Raw genomic sequence first — 15,275 nt, forward strand, 5'->3', positions numbered from 1 at the left:
ATTGTCAGTTGCTGATGTGAAGGTCGCCTACTATGTTTAGATGGGAGAACATTTAAGGGGTGAGCATTCTCAGCTAGAAACTGATGTGTTTCAGTCTGCTTTCCAAACTGGACTTAGGTGTCTGGGCTCCTGAAGTTTTAAACGCAAAGTAAGACCTGTATAAAATAAACGATTCTTATGATATGCCCCATTACTCCTCACGCCCTTAGTAATTTTAAAAATAAATTTGAAGTATGTTTAAAACCTTCTCAAACAAAATTTGGTTTTGTGTCTATTTATCTACGGTGGACTGTGTGTGGGGGTCCACATTAAAATATTGTACTTCACTAACCGAAGGTTCAGTATATACACATACACGTACACATACACACAGATACATAAACATATACAATATACATATATTAATATATTAAACTAATGGTTATGGGATTGATCATTCTTATAAAGTTTATTTGTAGGACTTTCGAGACTTTCAGTTCAAAATGCCTTGGATGTAAAAACTAGACTGGATGAAATTAAAATCTAACACATTTAACAGATTCCCAGTTTTCAGACGAGATTGTGATCAGTGACCACTGACCTTTCAGCCTGAAGTTTGAGGTTGGTCTTCAGGAAGTCTAATATGGGCGCTTTGTACGTAGGGTTCCTGTCCTTGTCGAAAGCGCCGATGCAGGTGATCTGGAGGAAGCAGGCGGGGTCGGTGTTGTGCAGGCGGAACTGACGCAGTTGAGTTGCTGGAACACGACATCAGAACGACAATTTAGTTTGAAATGATGCTTGAGGGAAATGTTTTGCAGATAAAATAATCATATTTCACAGCTTCCTTTTTCTGTACGAATACCATCCCATCCATGTTGTCCAGTTATATGACCGTATTGTAGAACATGGACAGTTCAGTCCATAATAGTGGCTACCAAGACTCATCCTATTGCAAGAAACATGTAGGTCGTGTATACTTGGCAGCTCTCGATGTTAATTCCATAATCGTGGCTACCAAGACTCGTCACATTGCAACCAGATTGCAGGTAATGTAATAACATATCACTTCCCCATTGTTCACAATAACAACCTATTTGTGGTTTATTCAGACATAGCCAGAAATATTGTGGACATTCAAGAAATGGACCTGGCGTGACAATGACTTCAGTTAGTTGGGTTCCAAGGCTTCCCAGAAGAATAAAACGAGCATTTGGTTCATCGTCTCGCGCAAATTGATCGTTTTGAAGCAGACCACTGTCAACCAGACACAAACACTGTGCCAACACTGGAAACTAGCCAACAGCTTGTTCACCTCGTAATGTGATAGCTGGTTACTTATATTACCCACCTATATTATAAGAATAAATCTATAAAATCTGTCCAGCTAAGGAACTGCTTTCGACATCAAATTTGGAATTTTCCCCTTACGTCTACCATAAAACATATCAACCAAGAATACATCTTTAAATTCTGTATACTTTTCGAGTCTTTTATCTTCGTTTGTGTTCATGGATTGTAGAAAGAGAATTGCTCGATGGTCAGTGTTATCATTGGTAAGAATCTACCAATTCCATAAGCATTTTCTTAACAAAAAGACATCTTCGAATTCTGAAAGTCCAAATATGGAATTGCTTCTGACATCAAATTTAGAATGTCATCCATATAACCATTTGAAGGCTTTGGTAAGGAACTGACACGTTATAATCCTGATAAAGAGCTTTTGAGCAAAGCGTCGTATGACGAAATCCCTGTAGAAAGAGCAAGCTAGATGTACCTCAAAGACGTAAAATGCAGACACCCAAAGGAGCTGCTGTCATAAAGCTCGACATTAACAGGTGACCAAGGAATACCCTAGAATATATCAATTTTCGGCCAATATTTTGCAATTGTGTGAGAGAGTATTCTTAAAAATGAATAGTGTTTTCTGTTTAACTCTACTCATTTGGGGTGCATTTGTAAAGGTTTTTAATTATAGTTTTCAAAGAAAATATTTCAGTAAATTTGGAGAACTGAACGTATTCATACGGAATGACAGCAGGTAACTTGCTCTTACACAGCTACAGTAACATGGCTATATTGGTCAAGAGGCAGTAGTTAAAAGGGTTTTCTTCTCACAGATGGGGCGGTGGGGTAGCCTAGTGGTTAAAGCGTTCGTCACGCCGAAGACCCGGTTTGATTCCCCAGATGGGAACAATGTTAGAAGCCCATTTCCGGTGTCTCCCGCCGTGATATTGCTGGAATATTGCTAAAAGCGGCGTAAAACCATACTCGTTCGCTCCTATCACAGATACTACCGTTATATTTTTGGAATACCTCTGAAGGCCGCCCAATACAGTATCAAAGGTAAAAACATCAATTAGAAAATATATATAAATATGTCAAATGTTTTGCCTGAACTTAGAAAATATTAATCGAATTAGCCTCTCAGTCCTACAGATAAGAACAGGTCCATCGATTTGTGGTTGCGTGAGCATATGTCCTACCTCCATGGGTCTGTCCAGGACTTTAGCAATCAGCTCTGCGAGTCTGGTCTCCAGTTGTGGGGGTATGTCCGTGTCTTTTAGGTTGGTGTACAACACACACATCGGCATGATGACGTCAGGGTGGACGTAGACAGCAAGAAACAAACTGCAACAAAAAAAATTATTTTTAATGTAATAATATCCTGGCTACGCTCTTAAGAAACAAAACACATCGGCAAATTTTGAAAAACTGTACTTTTATTTGAAGTGATACATGAGTGAAACTAGTCACGTGTTCTGTAGGTATGGCAATTCTGACTACCTGTCTGAAGACAAATACGTTCATGGATGGAATTGTGGGTTGGGTGGGGAGGGGTGGGAAGGCGCTTGTGTACAAATCAGTGCCCAATGTGGTCATCGTGTGCTATTAACCAAACTTTCCTTGTCCACGGATTCTGTCCTGTAAAGTTTTCCGTTTCAACTCTGCACAGGAATGTAGATGCCTTTGACGACTTTGTTAGATTCATCAATGAGATATGCACGCTGGTACATCCTGAAGATGCGGACATTGAGAGACGTATCAGATGATTACAGTGATGTACGATAGAGGCGTGGACCATGGTGCGCCCATCATCAAACAAAGCTCCTTTGAGCAGCTAGGCTGATATTGGCGCTAAACATACATTAGTATGATGAAATATTAGTACAACCAATGACCCGAAAGTAGATACAGATATAAACGTGTGGCGTACACAATGATAGACCAATATGGATCTATCGACAATGATAAACCCATCATGGGCAGAGGGTCAATGATAGACCCATTATGGATCTATAGACAATGATAAACCCATTATGGTCTGAGGGTCAATGATAGACCCATTATGGATCTATGGACTATGATAAACCCGTCATGGTCAGAGGGACAATGATAGACCCATTATGAATCTATGGACAATGATAAACCCATCATGGTTAGAGGGACAATGATAGACCCCTTATGGATCTATGGACAATGATAAACCAATCATGGTTAGAGGGACTCTGATAGACCCATTATGGTCAGAGGGACAACAACAGACCCATTATGGATCTATCGACAATGATAAATCCATCATGGTCAGAGGGACTCTTATAAACCCATTATGGATCTATGGGCAATGATAAACCCATCGTGGTTAGAGGGACTCTGATAGACCCAGTATGGTCAGAGGGACAATAACAGACCCATTATAGATCTATGGACAATGATAAACCCATCATGGTCAGAGGGACTCTTATAGACCCATTATGGATCTATGGATAATGATAAACCCATCATGGTCCGAGGGACGATGATAGACCCATAATGGATCCATGGACAATGGCAGACCCATCATGGTCCCAGGGACAATGATAGACCCATTATGTATCTATGGACAATGATAAACCGATCATGGTCCCAGGGACAATGATAGACCCATTATGGATCTATGGACAATGATAGACCCATTATGTAACTATGGACAATGATAAATCCATCATGGTCAGAGGGACAATGATACACCCATTATGGATCTATGGGCAATGATAAACCCATCATGGTCAGAGACACTCTGATAGACCCATTATGGATCTATGGACAATGATAAACCCATTATTGTCAGGGGGGCAATGACAGACCCATTATGGATCTATAGACAATGACAGACCCATTATGGATCTATGGACAATGATAAACCCGTTATGGATCTATGGACAATGATAAACCCATCATGGTCAGATGGACTCTTATAGACCCATTATGGATCTATGGACAATGATAAACCCAGCATGGTCCGAAGGACAATGACAGACCCATTATGTATCTATGGACAATGATAAACCCATCATGGTCAGAGGGACAATGATAGACCCATTATAGGTCTATGGACAATGTGAAAACCCATCATGGTCAGAGGGACTATGGCAGAGCCATTATGGATCTATGGACAATGACAGACCCATTATGGTCAGAGGGACAATAACAGATCAATTATGGATCTATGAACAATGATAAACCCGTTATGGATCTATGGACAATGATAAACACATCATGATCAGAGGGACAATGATAGACCCATTATGGATCTATGGACAATGATAAATCCATCATGGTCAGAGGGACTCTGGCAGACCCATTATGGATCTATGGAGAATGATAAACCCATCGTGGTCAGAGGGACTATGGCAGAGCCATTATGGACCTATGGACAATGACAAACCCATCATGGTAAGAGGGACAATGACAGACCCATAATGTATCTATGGCCAATGTAATACCCATCATGGTCAGAGGGTCTCTGACAGACCCATTATGGATCTATGGACAATGATAAACCCATCATGGTCAGTGGGACTATGGCAGAGCCATTATGGATTTATGGACAATGGCAGACCCATCATGGTCAGAGGGACAATGACAGACCCATTATGGATCTATGGACAATGATACACCCATCATAGTCAGAGGGACAATGATAGACTCATTATGGTTCTATGGACACTTATGAACCCACCAATGTTATAAGGACAATTACAGACCCATAATGCTATACTGGATATATGAACAACAGTAGACCCATCATGGATCTATGGACAATTGCAGACCCACCATCGTAATGGGATCTATGGACAATGATAAACCCATAGAGGTTAAAAAGACAACAATATAGCAGTCATGGACATGCACACAATGATAAACCCATCATAGATATGTGGACAATGATACACCCATCATAGTCAGAGGGACAATGATAGACCCATCATGGATCTATGGACAATTACAGACCCGCCATGGTAATAGAATCTATGGACAATGATAAACCCATAGAGGTTAAAAGGACAACAATATAGCAGTCATGGACATGCACACAATGATAAACCCATCATAGATATGTGGACAATGATACACCCATCATAGTCAGAGGGACAATGATAGACCCATCATGGATCTATGGACAATTACAGACCCACCATGGTAATAGAATCTATGGACAATGATAAACCCATAGAGGTTAAAAGGACAACAATATAGCAGTCATGGACATGCACCCATCATAGATATGTGGACAATGATACACCCACCATAATCAGAGGGACAATGATAGACCCATCATGGGCATGCACACAATGATAAACCCATCATAGATATGTGGACAATGATACACCCATCTTTGTGATGTGGACAATGATAAACCCATCATAGATATGTGGACAATGATAGACCCATCATAGATATGTGGACAATGATACACCCATCTTTGTGATGTGGACAATGATAAACCCATCATAGATATGTGGACAATGATAGACCCCATCTTTGTGATGTGGACCATAACAGGACCTGAAGGTGAAAATCGAACTATACATCGAGTTCCACTTCACGAGTGTTAAAATGGCGTACGGGGTACAACGTAATTAAATTATACGTTTTGAACGTCGTGTATTCAGCGTATTCAAATTGTATTCAGTACATTTGGGTCAATTTCAATGATATATATCCTATTATATACAATGAGTGAGTGAGTGAATTAAAATTTAACGTCACATCGGCATTATTGCAGCTATATCGTGACGAGGATTTGAATAATAAATAATGTAGTAATAAATAGAGTCAAATTATAAAACCCTCACAACGAAGGACAGTAAAATAACTAGAGGATCACACGTATAGATATAAAACTAGTAGGAATATACTAAAACCTTTTTGCGATAGAAGATAATAAAATATAAAAACAGGCTATATATTGCCAACAACTGAAGGTAGATCACCATACTAGGGACTATGGGGACTTACAGAACATTTGCTTCCTGCATGGACCCTAGCTGGATTTAAACGATCCCTTCAGCCGTTAGCAATTCAGTCAAATCTAGCCCGATTATATACAAGATCTATCCGATTTTTATATAAACTTCTTTAATGTGGATATAAATGCGCTCCACGATTTGAAAAGGAACAACATTTAAGTAACAACCATGACAGATTTTGAAACAATACACTTACCAGGATCAGCCCTTCGCGCTACTCCCAACGAAAGCAAATGTCTGAACTGTCACCGTGTTCATACATATACTGCCAAACTTACAAGGGTTCAATAACATAACAATTGAAAGGATTTATGACAGACTATGACAATGTTTAAAGCAGATGTTCGCTGAAACAGAGGGTTTTTCAACTGTTAGTGAGTAATACGTGTCTGGGACTTTGACAAATGGTCGTAATTTTAAAAATACACGTGCAGAAACAAAAAGGGCTGTTGAATGTAGAATCAATAAGAACTTTGTCGACTGTAACAACTGAACAGCTGTGAATGCAAACTCGATGTAATTTGTTATCAGATTGAAATATAATCATCTGCGTTTTTACAAATCTGTTAATATCAGTTTTTTAGTTTGAAAATTCGCGTGAATTGTGTTGTTACCAGATGAAAAAATTACAAAGTAATTTTCATTTAATTTGTTGATTAATAATAAACACATGAACCACAACCAATGGCATCAGTGACATCAAGCTCACACAAGCTGTTTCACAGGCTCCTGTAGAATACATTTGGGTTTTTTTGTATTGTATTGACACGTGTATTTTGTCTGTATGCTGCATAAATTCAATATATGCTACAGTTATATAAACATAAATGATATTAATATTACAGTGAGTGAGCTTTACGCCGCTTTTAGCAATATTCCAGCAATATCATTGGCTTCACACATTGTACCCATTGTACATCGAACCCGGGTCTTCGGCGTGACGAGCGAACGCTTTAACCACTAGGCTATCCCACCGCTCCTCTAATATTACAAGACTTCATGTATGGTATTTTATACTTGCAATTTCAAACTGAATACCCTCACATTTCCTTAGTAATGAATGGCAGCATTTGTTGTCGCGTGATTACCTGATAACTGGTCACACAAATAACATACACTTGTGTAGTGGTTAGAGCGTCCGCCCGGAGAGCGGAAGGTCGCGGGTTCGATCCCCTACCGCGTCATACCAAAAGACGTTAAAATATAGTACTTGTTGGTCCCTGCCTGGCGCTCGGCATTAATGGGCACAACAAGGACTGGTTGGCTCGGAGTCAGTATAATGTGTCTGAGTGGGGTATTCATGCTTCACTGCGGCATGGTATCTCAGTGGGCTAGCACTATAAAACCAGCTTCAGTCTGGGCTAGTACAAGGAGCCGCACATACACATACACACGCATGCACGTCGTCATCTGAGCGAAATATTCTCAAATACGACGTTAAACCAATTTCACCTCACTCAACAGACACTTGTACGGGCGTTTCACGGAAACACACGAGGATCTCGCGGTTGTCTGAATAATAACACCCAGAAAACTATTTTTTCACGTGCACATGAAATCTATGGTTGAACATCTGCTGGATCATGATGTTGATCACTGGATTGTCTGCCCAGACTCGATTATTTAAGGACCGCCAGCATATAGCTGGAATATTGCTGGGAAACAGAAAACAGATAAATATGAAGGACCCTGCAATATAAAGCGACGTGCTAAAAACCCGCTGCCATAGGTTAAAAGCCCTATTGTGAAATAACCACAAAAGATAGATCCATAAAACAATATGAACAGAGATAAGCAGCTTTCATCCGAGAATAGCATCATCTGCTCCTCACGTCGCTGCCAACGTCGAACTGTCCGGGCCCATCTAAGCCTCCGTCGACGATGTTCGTTTGTCAACAGCTGTACCCGGATTGGTCTGTAAGCCTCGACTCCATAGGATCTCAGTCGTCTGGCTACTGTGTATCAGCTTACACGTTGACCCAAGCCATGCGCTGCTGATGACGTCGCCGTGAGGAAGCGGTTTCTGGGATGCAGCGCAGATCGTGGCTGAAGTCAGGCCTAGCTGACGGTATCGCTGCATGAGTTCTTACAACGTGGGTCTGGGTGGCTCCCATTTCGATCATTCCGATCGCCAGTTCTCGTTGTAGATAAAAGTTAATCGAGCCATTCTTTTGATTTTTTAATAGAATCAAAGTATGGCAGTCAGGTTTAATATCCGTTTGGCATTTATTTTTTTCGCTTTGCTTGAAAAACATGCAAACCATATTTGGACAAAATGGTGAAAAGCATGCATTGCATGCCTTATTTCCAAGTGGAAAATTCATTGTTGCGTGCGAGCGATGTGTTTTCATGTGATGGTGATTGAAGGTGAATTTGGAATTTTTGGTAATTTCAATTTCAAAGTGTTAACGTTTCTTTGGCCCGTCACTTAATCTTTCGAAGGAGTTTTATGGACCTTTGGGATCTAGTACAAACAGGAATGGGCATATCTTACATTTGGCATTGATTCCCAATAAACAGCTAAACATTTTTAAACTAGCCAGTCAAAGAAGTCGGTGTAAAATCAACAAACGACAAAGAAATATGGTGTAATTCATATAATGTGATGTTATTAACAATTGTATTCCAAAACTAAGTTTACACATCAATACAAGTAACTACAAAGTAGCATCATACAAAAACAGCGAGTAATGTGGCACAGTAGAAAGACGATGGAAATGAAACATACAACTTTATGGATGACAACTTCCTATTTATTGCATAGAGCGACTTTTCGATGTGGAGCCTTACATCGTTATATATGAGAGGTATATATACATGGTATGTTCGGACAACAGCAGATTAACAATAACAACAATATGTAATTGAATAACAACTGGCACAGAATTATGAGAGGCCAGTGGGAGGCTAAAAACAACAAATGAGACTGGTATGGAAGCCAATAAACAAGGGGATTAGGTTGTAATAACAAGCTGATTGGGTGCTTAATAGAGTCTATAGTTTGATTAATTCTTCACATAGGCCGATGGTATGTATTGTTGATGGTGTTGAATATGATGATGGAAATACTCAACTCACTGCCGCAATGGGTTAAAAATGCATCAGTATCCAGGGTGAGAGTGATCTTCACGCTATTGCTCGTCTTCTAGTAACTTAGATGTAATGTCATAGGAGAAGCAAGAGTAAGCCTCCTATATATAATTATATCCAGAAGATTCTCCAACTCCATGGGTCAGAATATAGTTGAAAGACTCATAGGGTTGTAGTACCATGTAGTACCTTCAGAACATTTATCCAATCCATAAGCCTTCAAAACCCGAAGATATGAAAATATTGCTTCTGAAAGATTTTGTTTATTTTGTAAATCCAAAGGTATTAATGTTGTTGAAGATGAGTGGCATATTTTGTATATTTGTGAATGTTTTTCTGATATTCGAGGGAAGTATATTGGGAAATATTTAAGTAAGCCGCCGACGATAAACAACTTTATCCATATTATGCAATCTGCAAATGTCGATATGATTAAGAATGTTTCTTTATTCTTATATTATGTACAAATTAGAATGAAGAGCAGAACATTTTTATAAATCATTGTGTACCATTCATGTGATGTGTGATCACGCATTTGACTGTATTATGGGCCAGTGGCCTTTTACTGAATAAAACTGTCTGTCTGTCTGTCTGTCTGTCTGTCAAAACCCGAAGCCTTAACAGTCTCATAATCAGAACTCATATCAGTAGGTAAGGCACAATATTCTTCCTGAGTTCTTCTTCCAAGGATACGTTGCACCCACTGATCCGCTGATTATGATTCCATTTCAAATTCTTCGAAATTAAGAAAGGTTTTCAACATCACGTTCAGAAAAAGTCTGAACAAGTGTAATCTGTCTTTAAGATCAAATGATCTATCCCCTGACGAGGTACCGTGAGAGATGAGTTTGTAATTCAGTTTGTTGTATCCGAATTTGAACCTTTCTGTCTTCTCTTTCTTTCCAAGCTTTTGCGGTTTTCAGTGTCAGCTTCGACCCTCATTTTTTCTCACTCAGTTTCTTCAGTTTGTTAAATTCAAATTTCTTTCGCCACTTCAGAATTTCTGTCTCCACTAAAATTTCTTCTTCTACCAAGAAAGTGATTACATTTTTCTTGATATCAGCAGTAGGTTTACCAGATTTGATATCAAGTTCGTAATATTTGGCCAGTTGGATCAGTTAAGATGAGCAAAGAGAAAGTGATGACATTTTTCTTGATATCAGAAGTAGGTGTACCAGATTTGATATCAAGTTCGTAATATTTGGCCAGTTGGATCAGTTAAGATGAGCAAAGAGAAAGTGATGACATTTTTCTTGATATCAGCAGTAGGTGTACCAGATTTGATATCAAGTTCGTAATATTTGGCCAGTTGGATCAGTTAAGATGAGCAAAGAGAAAGTGATGACATTTTTCTTGATATCAGAAGTAGGTGTACCAGATTTGATATCAAGTTCGTAATATTTGGCCAGTTGGATCAGTTAAAATGAGCAAAGAGTCTTCTTCCATAGAAGGCCGACAAAGAAACCTTGCTAAACAAAAACACCATAGTGATTGTTGGTTTCACACAATATTAAACAATTACATTTTAATCAAAACATTTTACTGATAAAAAGTATTAAAGACATGTTAAACCGGTATTGGGGAACTCATGAAATTCTAATGTTTTGTAAGTAGAATGAACGAGCTGTGAAGTAGAGAGTTTCAATTTCAATGATTTCTGCGACCTCAACCATTATATATAATGTCTCTGTAATTTTGCATAATCACCTATAATTTAGTCCGTTGTATTTGTTAAAATGCACTTTCAGAATAGCCAATGAATTTCTGGCTTTTTATCAACTACAACAACGATGGTGTGACGTCATCATAGTGGTCTATATCTCGGTTAAATATAAAACTGTTGTGTATGAGAAGTGAAGGCACACTTCCAATGTCAGCGATACAGCTGTGTTCGCACGTATAGCAATGTTGTTACGTGCAACACTACAATTTCAACCATACACAACATGGTATACCGCTGTATCTTCTGCATCACTTGTGATATAATGAGATAGATAGACTGGTGGTTAAACTATTCGTACTGGTGGGATCTCAACGCCAGCGTGGGGCACTCGGGAACGCTTAAGTCAGCCACGGAGACCAACTTGCGTGGGAAGAACTAATTTTGTTGACGAGTTGACAAAACATTCTTCATTTGTTGGATCCTTACATGATACAACTACTGATAACAGAACACGAAGCGGCCATAGAAGCCAGGTTTAAGGCGCTGCAATTCGCTGTTCAGAGAGGCGTGGCTTGGTTATGCCAGAAACATAGGATCGTTCGAAACCGGTTTGCCTCTATTTCTTGGTTTAATGGTTAATGGCAACTAAGTGGTAGCCTCGTGAGATCTAAATCACCTCCGGCCTTCCTTCCACATTCAGCTGACATGCCGTGATGTAACTGGAATACCGTCACAAGCGGCGTTAAACAGTATTCTATCAGCAATTCACTCTCATACACTCACTCACACACTCACTCACACACACACACGTACGCGCGCACCCTCGCATGCATATATAATCTCTTGACCTTTAAGGTGAATGTTGTATTTAAAACGTATTACTGTTTATGTTTGTTGCCAGAAATCATTGAACAGATACTGTGTTTATGACATAACAGAGTTTCATGAATTAATGTTGAATTCACATTTGACCAAAAAATTCTAAAATCTTTTTTGCCTTACATACAAAACGTCAACACAGGAGAAAAAAACCTGTCTTGATCATCCTAAAGTTTCAGTGTGTACTACTCGGCACTTGCTATTGTTTTGCGTGATGTGATTGTTACAATATTGCATATTATGTATTTCATTAATATCCAACGACGGAGGCCAAAGCTTATCAAGATGCCCGAGGCATTGTAATAAAATGGACAGAGTTCTCTCCTTGGGCGTGCCAGGAAACAATATCACCTGCCGTTCATGTCCATATTCGCCGTAACTGTGTTCTAAATAGGTACCTTCTCCCACCATTGTGGGTTTTCACTAAAGCGGAAAGTGACCAAGATGTTGAAACGGGCCTCCCTCCTTTATTGAAAATGTAACAAAAACATTGTGACTGATCTGAAATACTGTTAACACAATAGACACAAATTTGGCCTGTTATCAGAAATGTCAAAGTTCAGTGCAGTTTCTACTGGCCTATTAAATCCCAAAGCAGATAATTAAAAATAACTTTAAAATATTTCACAAACTGAACATTCGTCTAACCTTGCTGCCATACCCCTGGTGGAATTTTAAATGAATATGATGAAGAAAGTATGAATGACCTCCAAAAACTTCAGACTAAAATATCCCCAGTGGTGGGAAATATAAGCCCAATGTTTAAGATACAAGTTAAGTAAGATTAGTTATATATAGATACGATATTATTGCTTTGAAACGCATAGCGATTTATAGTCTGTTTGCATTGAAAACGTACCGATGAATTTCACTTTAAACAAAAAATAAAACAAATAAAGTGAAATTAAGATTGCGAATCCTCATAATTTTACCTTGCCAATTGAACATTTAAAACTTAAATTTTAATTCAACTTAGGATAAAAGTTGTTTAACAAACGATCATAGATTCAAATCGATATTACTGGTTTGTATTACAATGGGGTAAGCGCAGTAGTTGGAACAGTTAAACAAATGTACGTAAATGTACGTAGAGCGTTTACTTAGAACAACCCTTCTCGTTCTTGGTGTTTCATTCGATGTGCATACCCCTTGTCATACAAACCGATAATAGCGATGTGAAACTATGATCGTTTTAAACAACTTTATCTAAGTTGAATAAATGATTTATATGTTCAATTGGCGAGGTAAAATCATGAGGATTTGCAGTCTTAATTCACTTTATTTGGTTTACTTTGGTTTAAAGTGAAATTCATCGGTACGCTCACTGCAAACAGATTATACAATTATATGTCCTAAAACATTGTGAAAGCGCACGTACAATCTACAAAACAAGCACACAAGATCGTCAGAAATTGACACAAGAGAGCCCGTGCGTGTATTTGAATTTGAATTAATAAACATTGTGATTAAACTGAAATACTGTTAACAGCGTCACCAAAACAACACAGAGCCCACTCTCACCAACACAATGGACTGATCGACTGGAGCATCTTTTTCAAAGACATATCTACTTTCCATTATTGTCTTAACACCTTTGTGTGAGATAGGTGTGTAAATTCCTTTGATATCAGTGAGCTGTTTGATCACCTGATTGTCAGAAGTGTTTACGGGATCCGGGTTCGATTCCCAACATGGGTACAGATCGTTTCCGGTGTCCCCGCTGTGATATTGCTGAAATATTGACAAAAGCGGAGTAAACCTAAACTCACCCACTCACTCGTTTCAAAAAACACATGATCGGGAAATGACCTTATCATAAGAATAATCTCTGAACGTTCAGGGGTGGTGGGGTAGCCTTATGGTTAAAAGCGTTGGCTCGTCACGCCGAAGACCCTGGTTCGATTCCCCACATGGGTACAATTTGTGAAGCGCATTTCTGGTGTCCCCGCTGTAATATTGCTGGAATATTGATAAAAGCGTGGTAAACCTAAACTCACTCAATGACTCAGAAGTGTTTACGATCATAAAGACGTGGTGGTGTATGGTCATGTGCATAGAGTCAGGTCACAAACCAGGTGAAGTTAAGCAACGTTGGCACAGGGAATCTTTGGATGAGTGACCGTGTTTGGCAGCTTAACTCCTGAGAGTTTCTAGGACTTCAGATCTGTCTCGCTGCGAAGCACGTGTGATACATGTAGTCTCACCTGTAGGCACGTGAGTTTGTTCAAAATTGCCTCTGTTCACCCAGCGGAAAATGGGTACCCGGTGGGATGATAAGTTATGTGACTATTAACAGCTTGGGTTATCCGGGGTAATACTGTGCTGTGCTTTGATCGTTAGCGGTCTGAGCATTAGCCAAGTGAATGAAGTTTAGCGCGTTATGTACATTTGTGTATAAAATAAGCACCACCCTGTATTTCTACCAATTAATTTGGTCTGAAATGAAATTCTAAACTCTTTCAAAAAATAAGCTTTATAATTTGATAGAGCAAGCATTTGACAGTTCAAAAGCAGAAAACGTCATTGAAATTACCATGTACTTTAATTCACAGGGGCGTGTCACGCTTAGAAACAGCGTTAGAAAGACAAATAGGTACATAGACCCTACCCTAGTACTATATAAAATTTAAAATGCAGTAAAAGATTTTAGCTGTAGTTATCAGTATCCGGCAAGGAGAAGTGTTTATTCATTACAATAAACTCAAAATCCCCCCAAAATATATTCCCAAATCTTATTAATGTGGCCTTTTTCAGTTTGTGTCAATTAGCAATCTGAATTGTTGGAAAAAGATCTGAATCTTTGACATTCGGGTTCTTCCTGATTATGCATAAGTAAAGCTTGCTTGATGTGTAAATGTCATCTTGGTATATAACAGAATTGTTATTTTTAGTCAATGATTCTATATATATGTTTATACACTTAGATAACAGAAATTTTGAATTATCAGAAACATTCATTTTGCATGTAATAATCCACATCTCTGTCAACATGCAGCAGGAGGCGTACAGCAGCTGCTAGGTGTGGCTTGGTCCTTCTCTCCATGTGGCAATGCATCAATACAATTAAACAAAGGAAAAATATATGCAGACACATTACACATTGTCTATAACGACAGTCTGAATTTAACAATGACAGGGACTCGTGAGATTGCATGTGGTTGGAAAAGTGCTTGTGCAAGTGCTTGTGATCATATGCACATGTTGACATTGGTCACTAGAGGATGACAATGGAGCCATGAGGTAGGATGAGTAGGCATGTGACAATAGGTGGTCATAGGTTGGTAATGGGCCCATGAGGTAGGATAGGTGGGCCTGAGATAGGTGGCCATGTGAAGATAGGTAGTCCTAGGTTGTCAATGGGGCCATGAGGTAGG

The 15,275-nt window shown here is 39.1% G+C and overlaps 1 protein-coding gene across 1 annotated transcript; it reads right to left on the reverse strand.

The window, feature by feature from the left end:
• Nucleotides 1-549: 549 nt before the first annotated feature.
• On the reverse strand, nt 550-2,570 carry LOC124267378. The gene is made up of 2 exons (XM_046702290.1): nt 2,414-2,570; nt 550-734 (listed from the first exon to the last, which is right to left on the reverse strand). Exons 1-2 carry the CDS (start codon nt 2,568-2,570, stop codon nt 550-552), a joined length of 342 nt encoding a protein of 113 aa, XP_046558246.1.
• Between the last annotated feature and the right edge of the window lie 12,705 nt (nt 2,571-15,275).

The sequence above is a fragment of the Haliotis rubra genome, unplaced genomic scaffold (genome assembly GCF_003918875.1).
Source record: "Haliotis rubra isolate DU_JTF1 unplaced genomic scaffold, ASM391887v1 Scf1308, whole genome shotgun sequence".
NCBI lineage: Eukaryota > Metazoa > Mollusca > Gastropoda > Lepetellida > Haliotidae > Haliotis > Haliotis rubra.

What these genes read in the sequence shown, in the direction of transcription:
- LOC124267378 (XM_046702290.1), bottom strand. Translation starts at nt 2,570, where the DNA reads ATGCCGATGTGTGTGTTGTACACCAACCTAAAAGACACGGACATACCC. An exon ending in CGATGGACCTGTTCTTATCT is followed by an intron (nt 735 to 2,413) that starts GTAGGACTGAGA and finishes GTCGTGTTCCAG; the next exon opens with CAACTCAACTGCGTCAGTTC.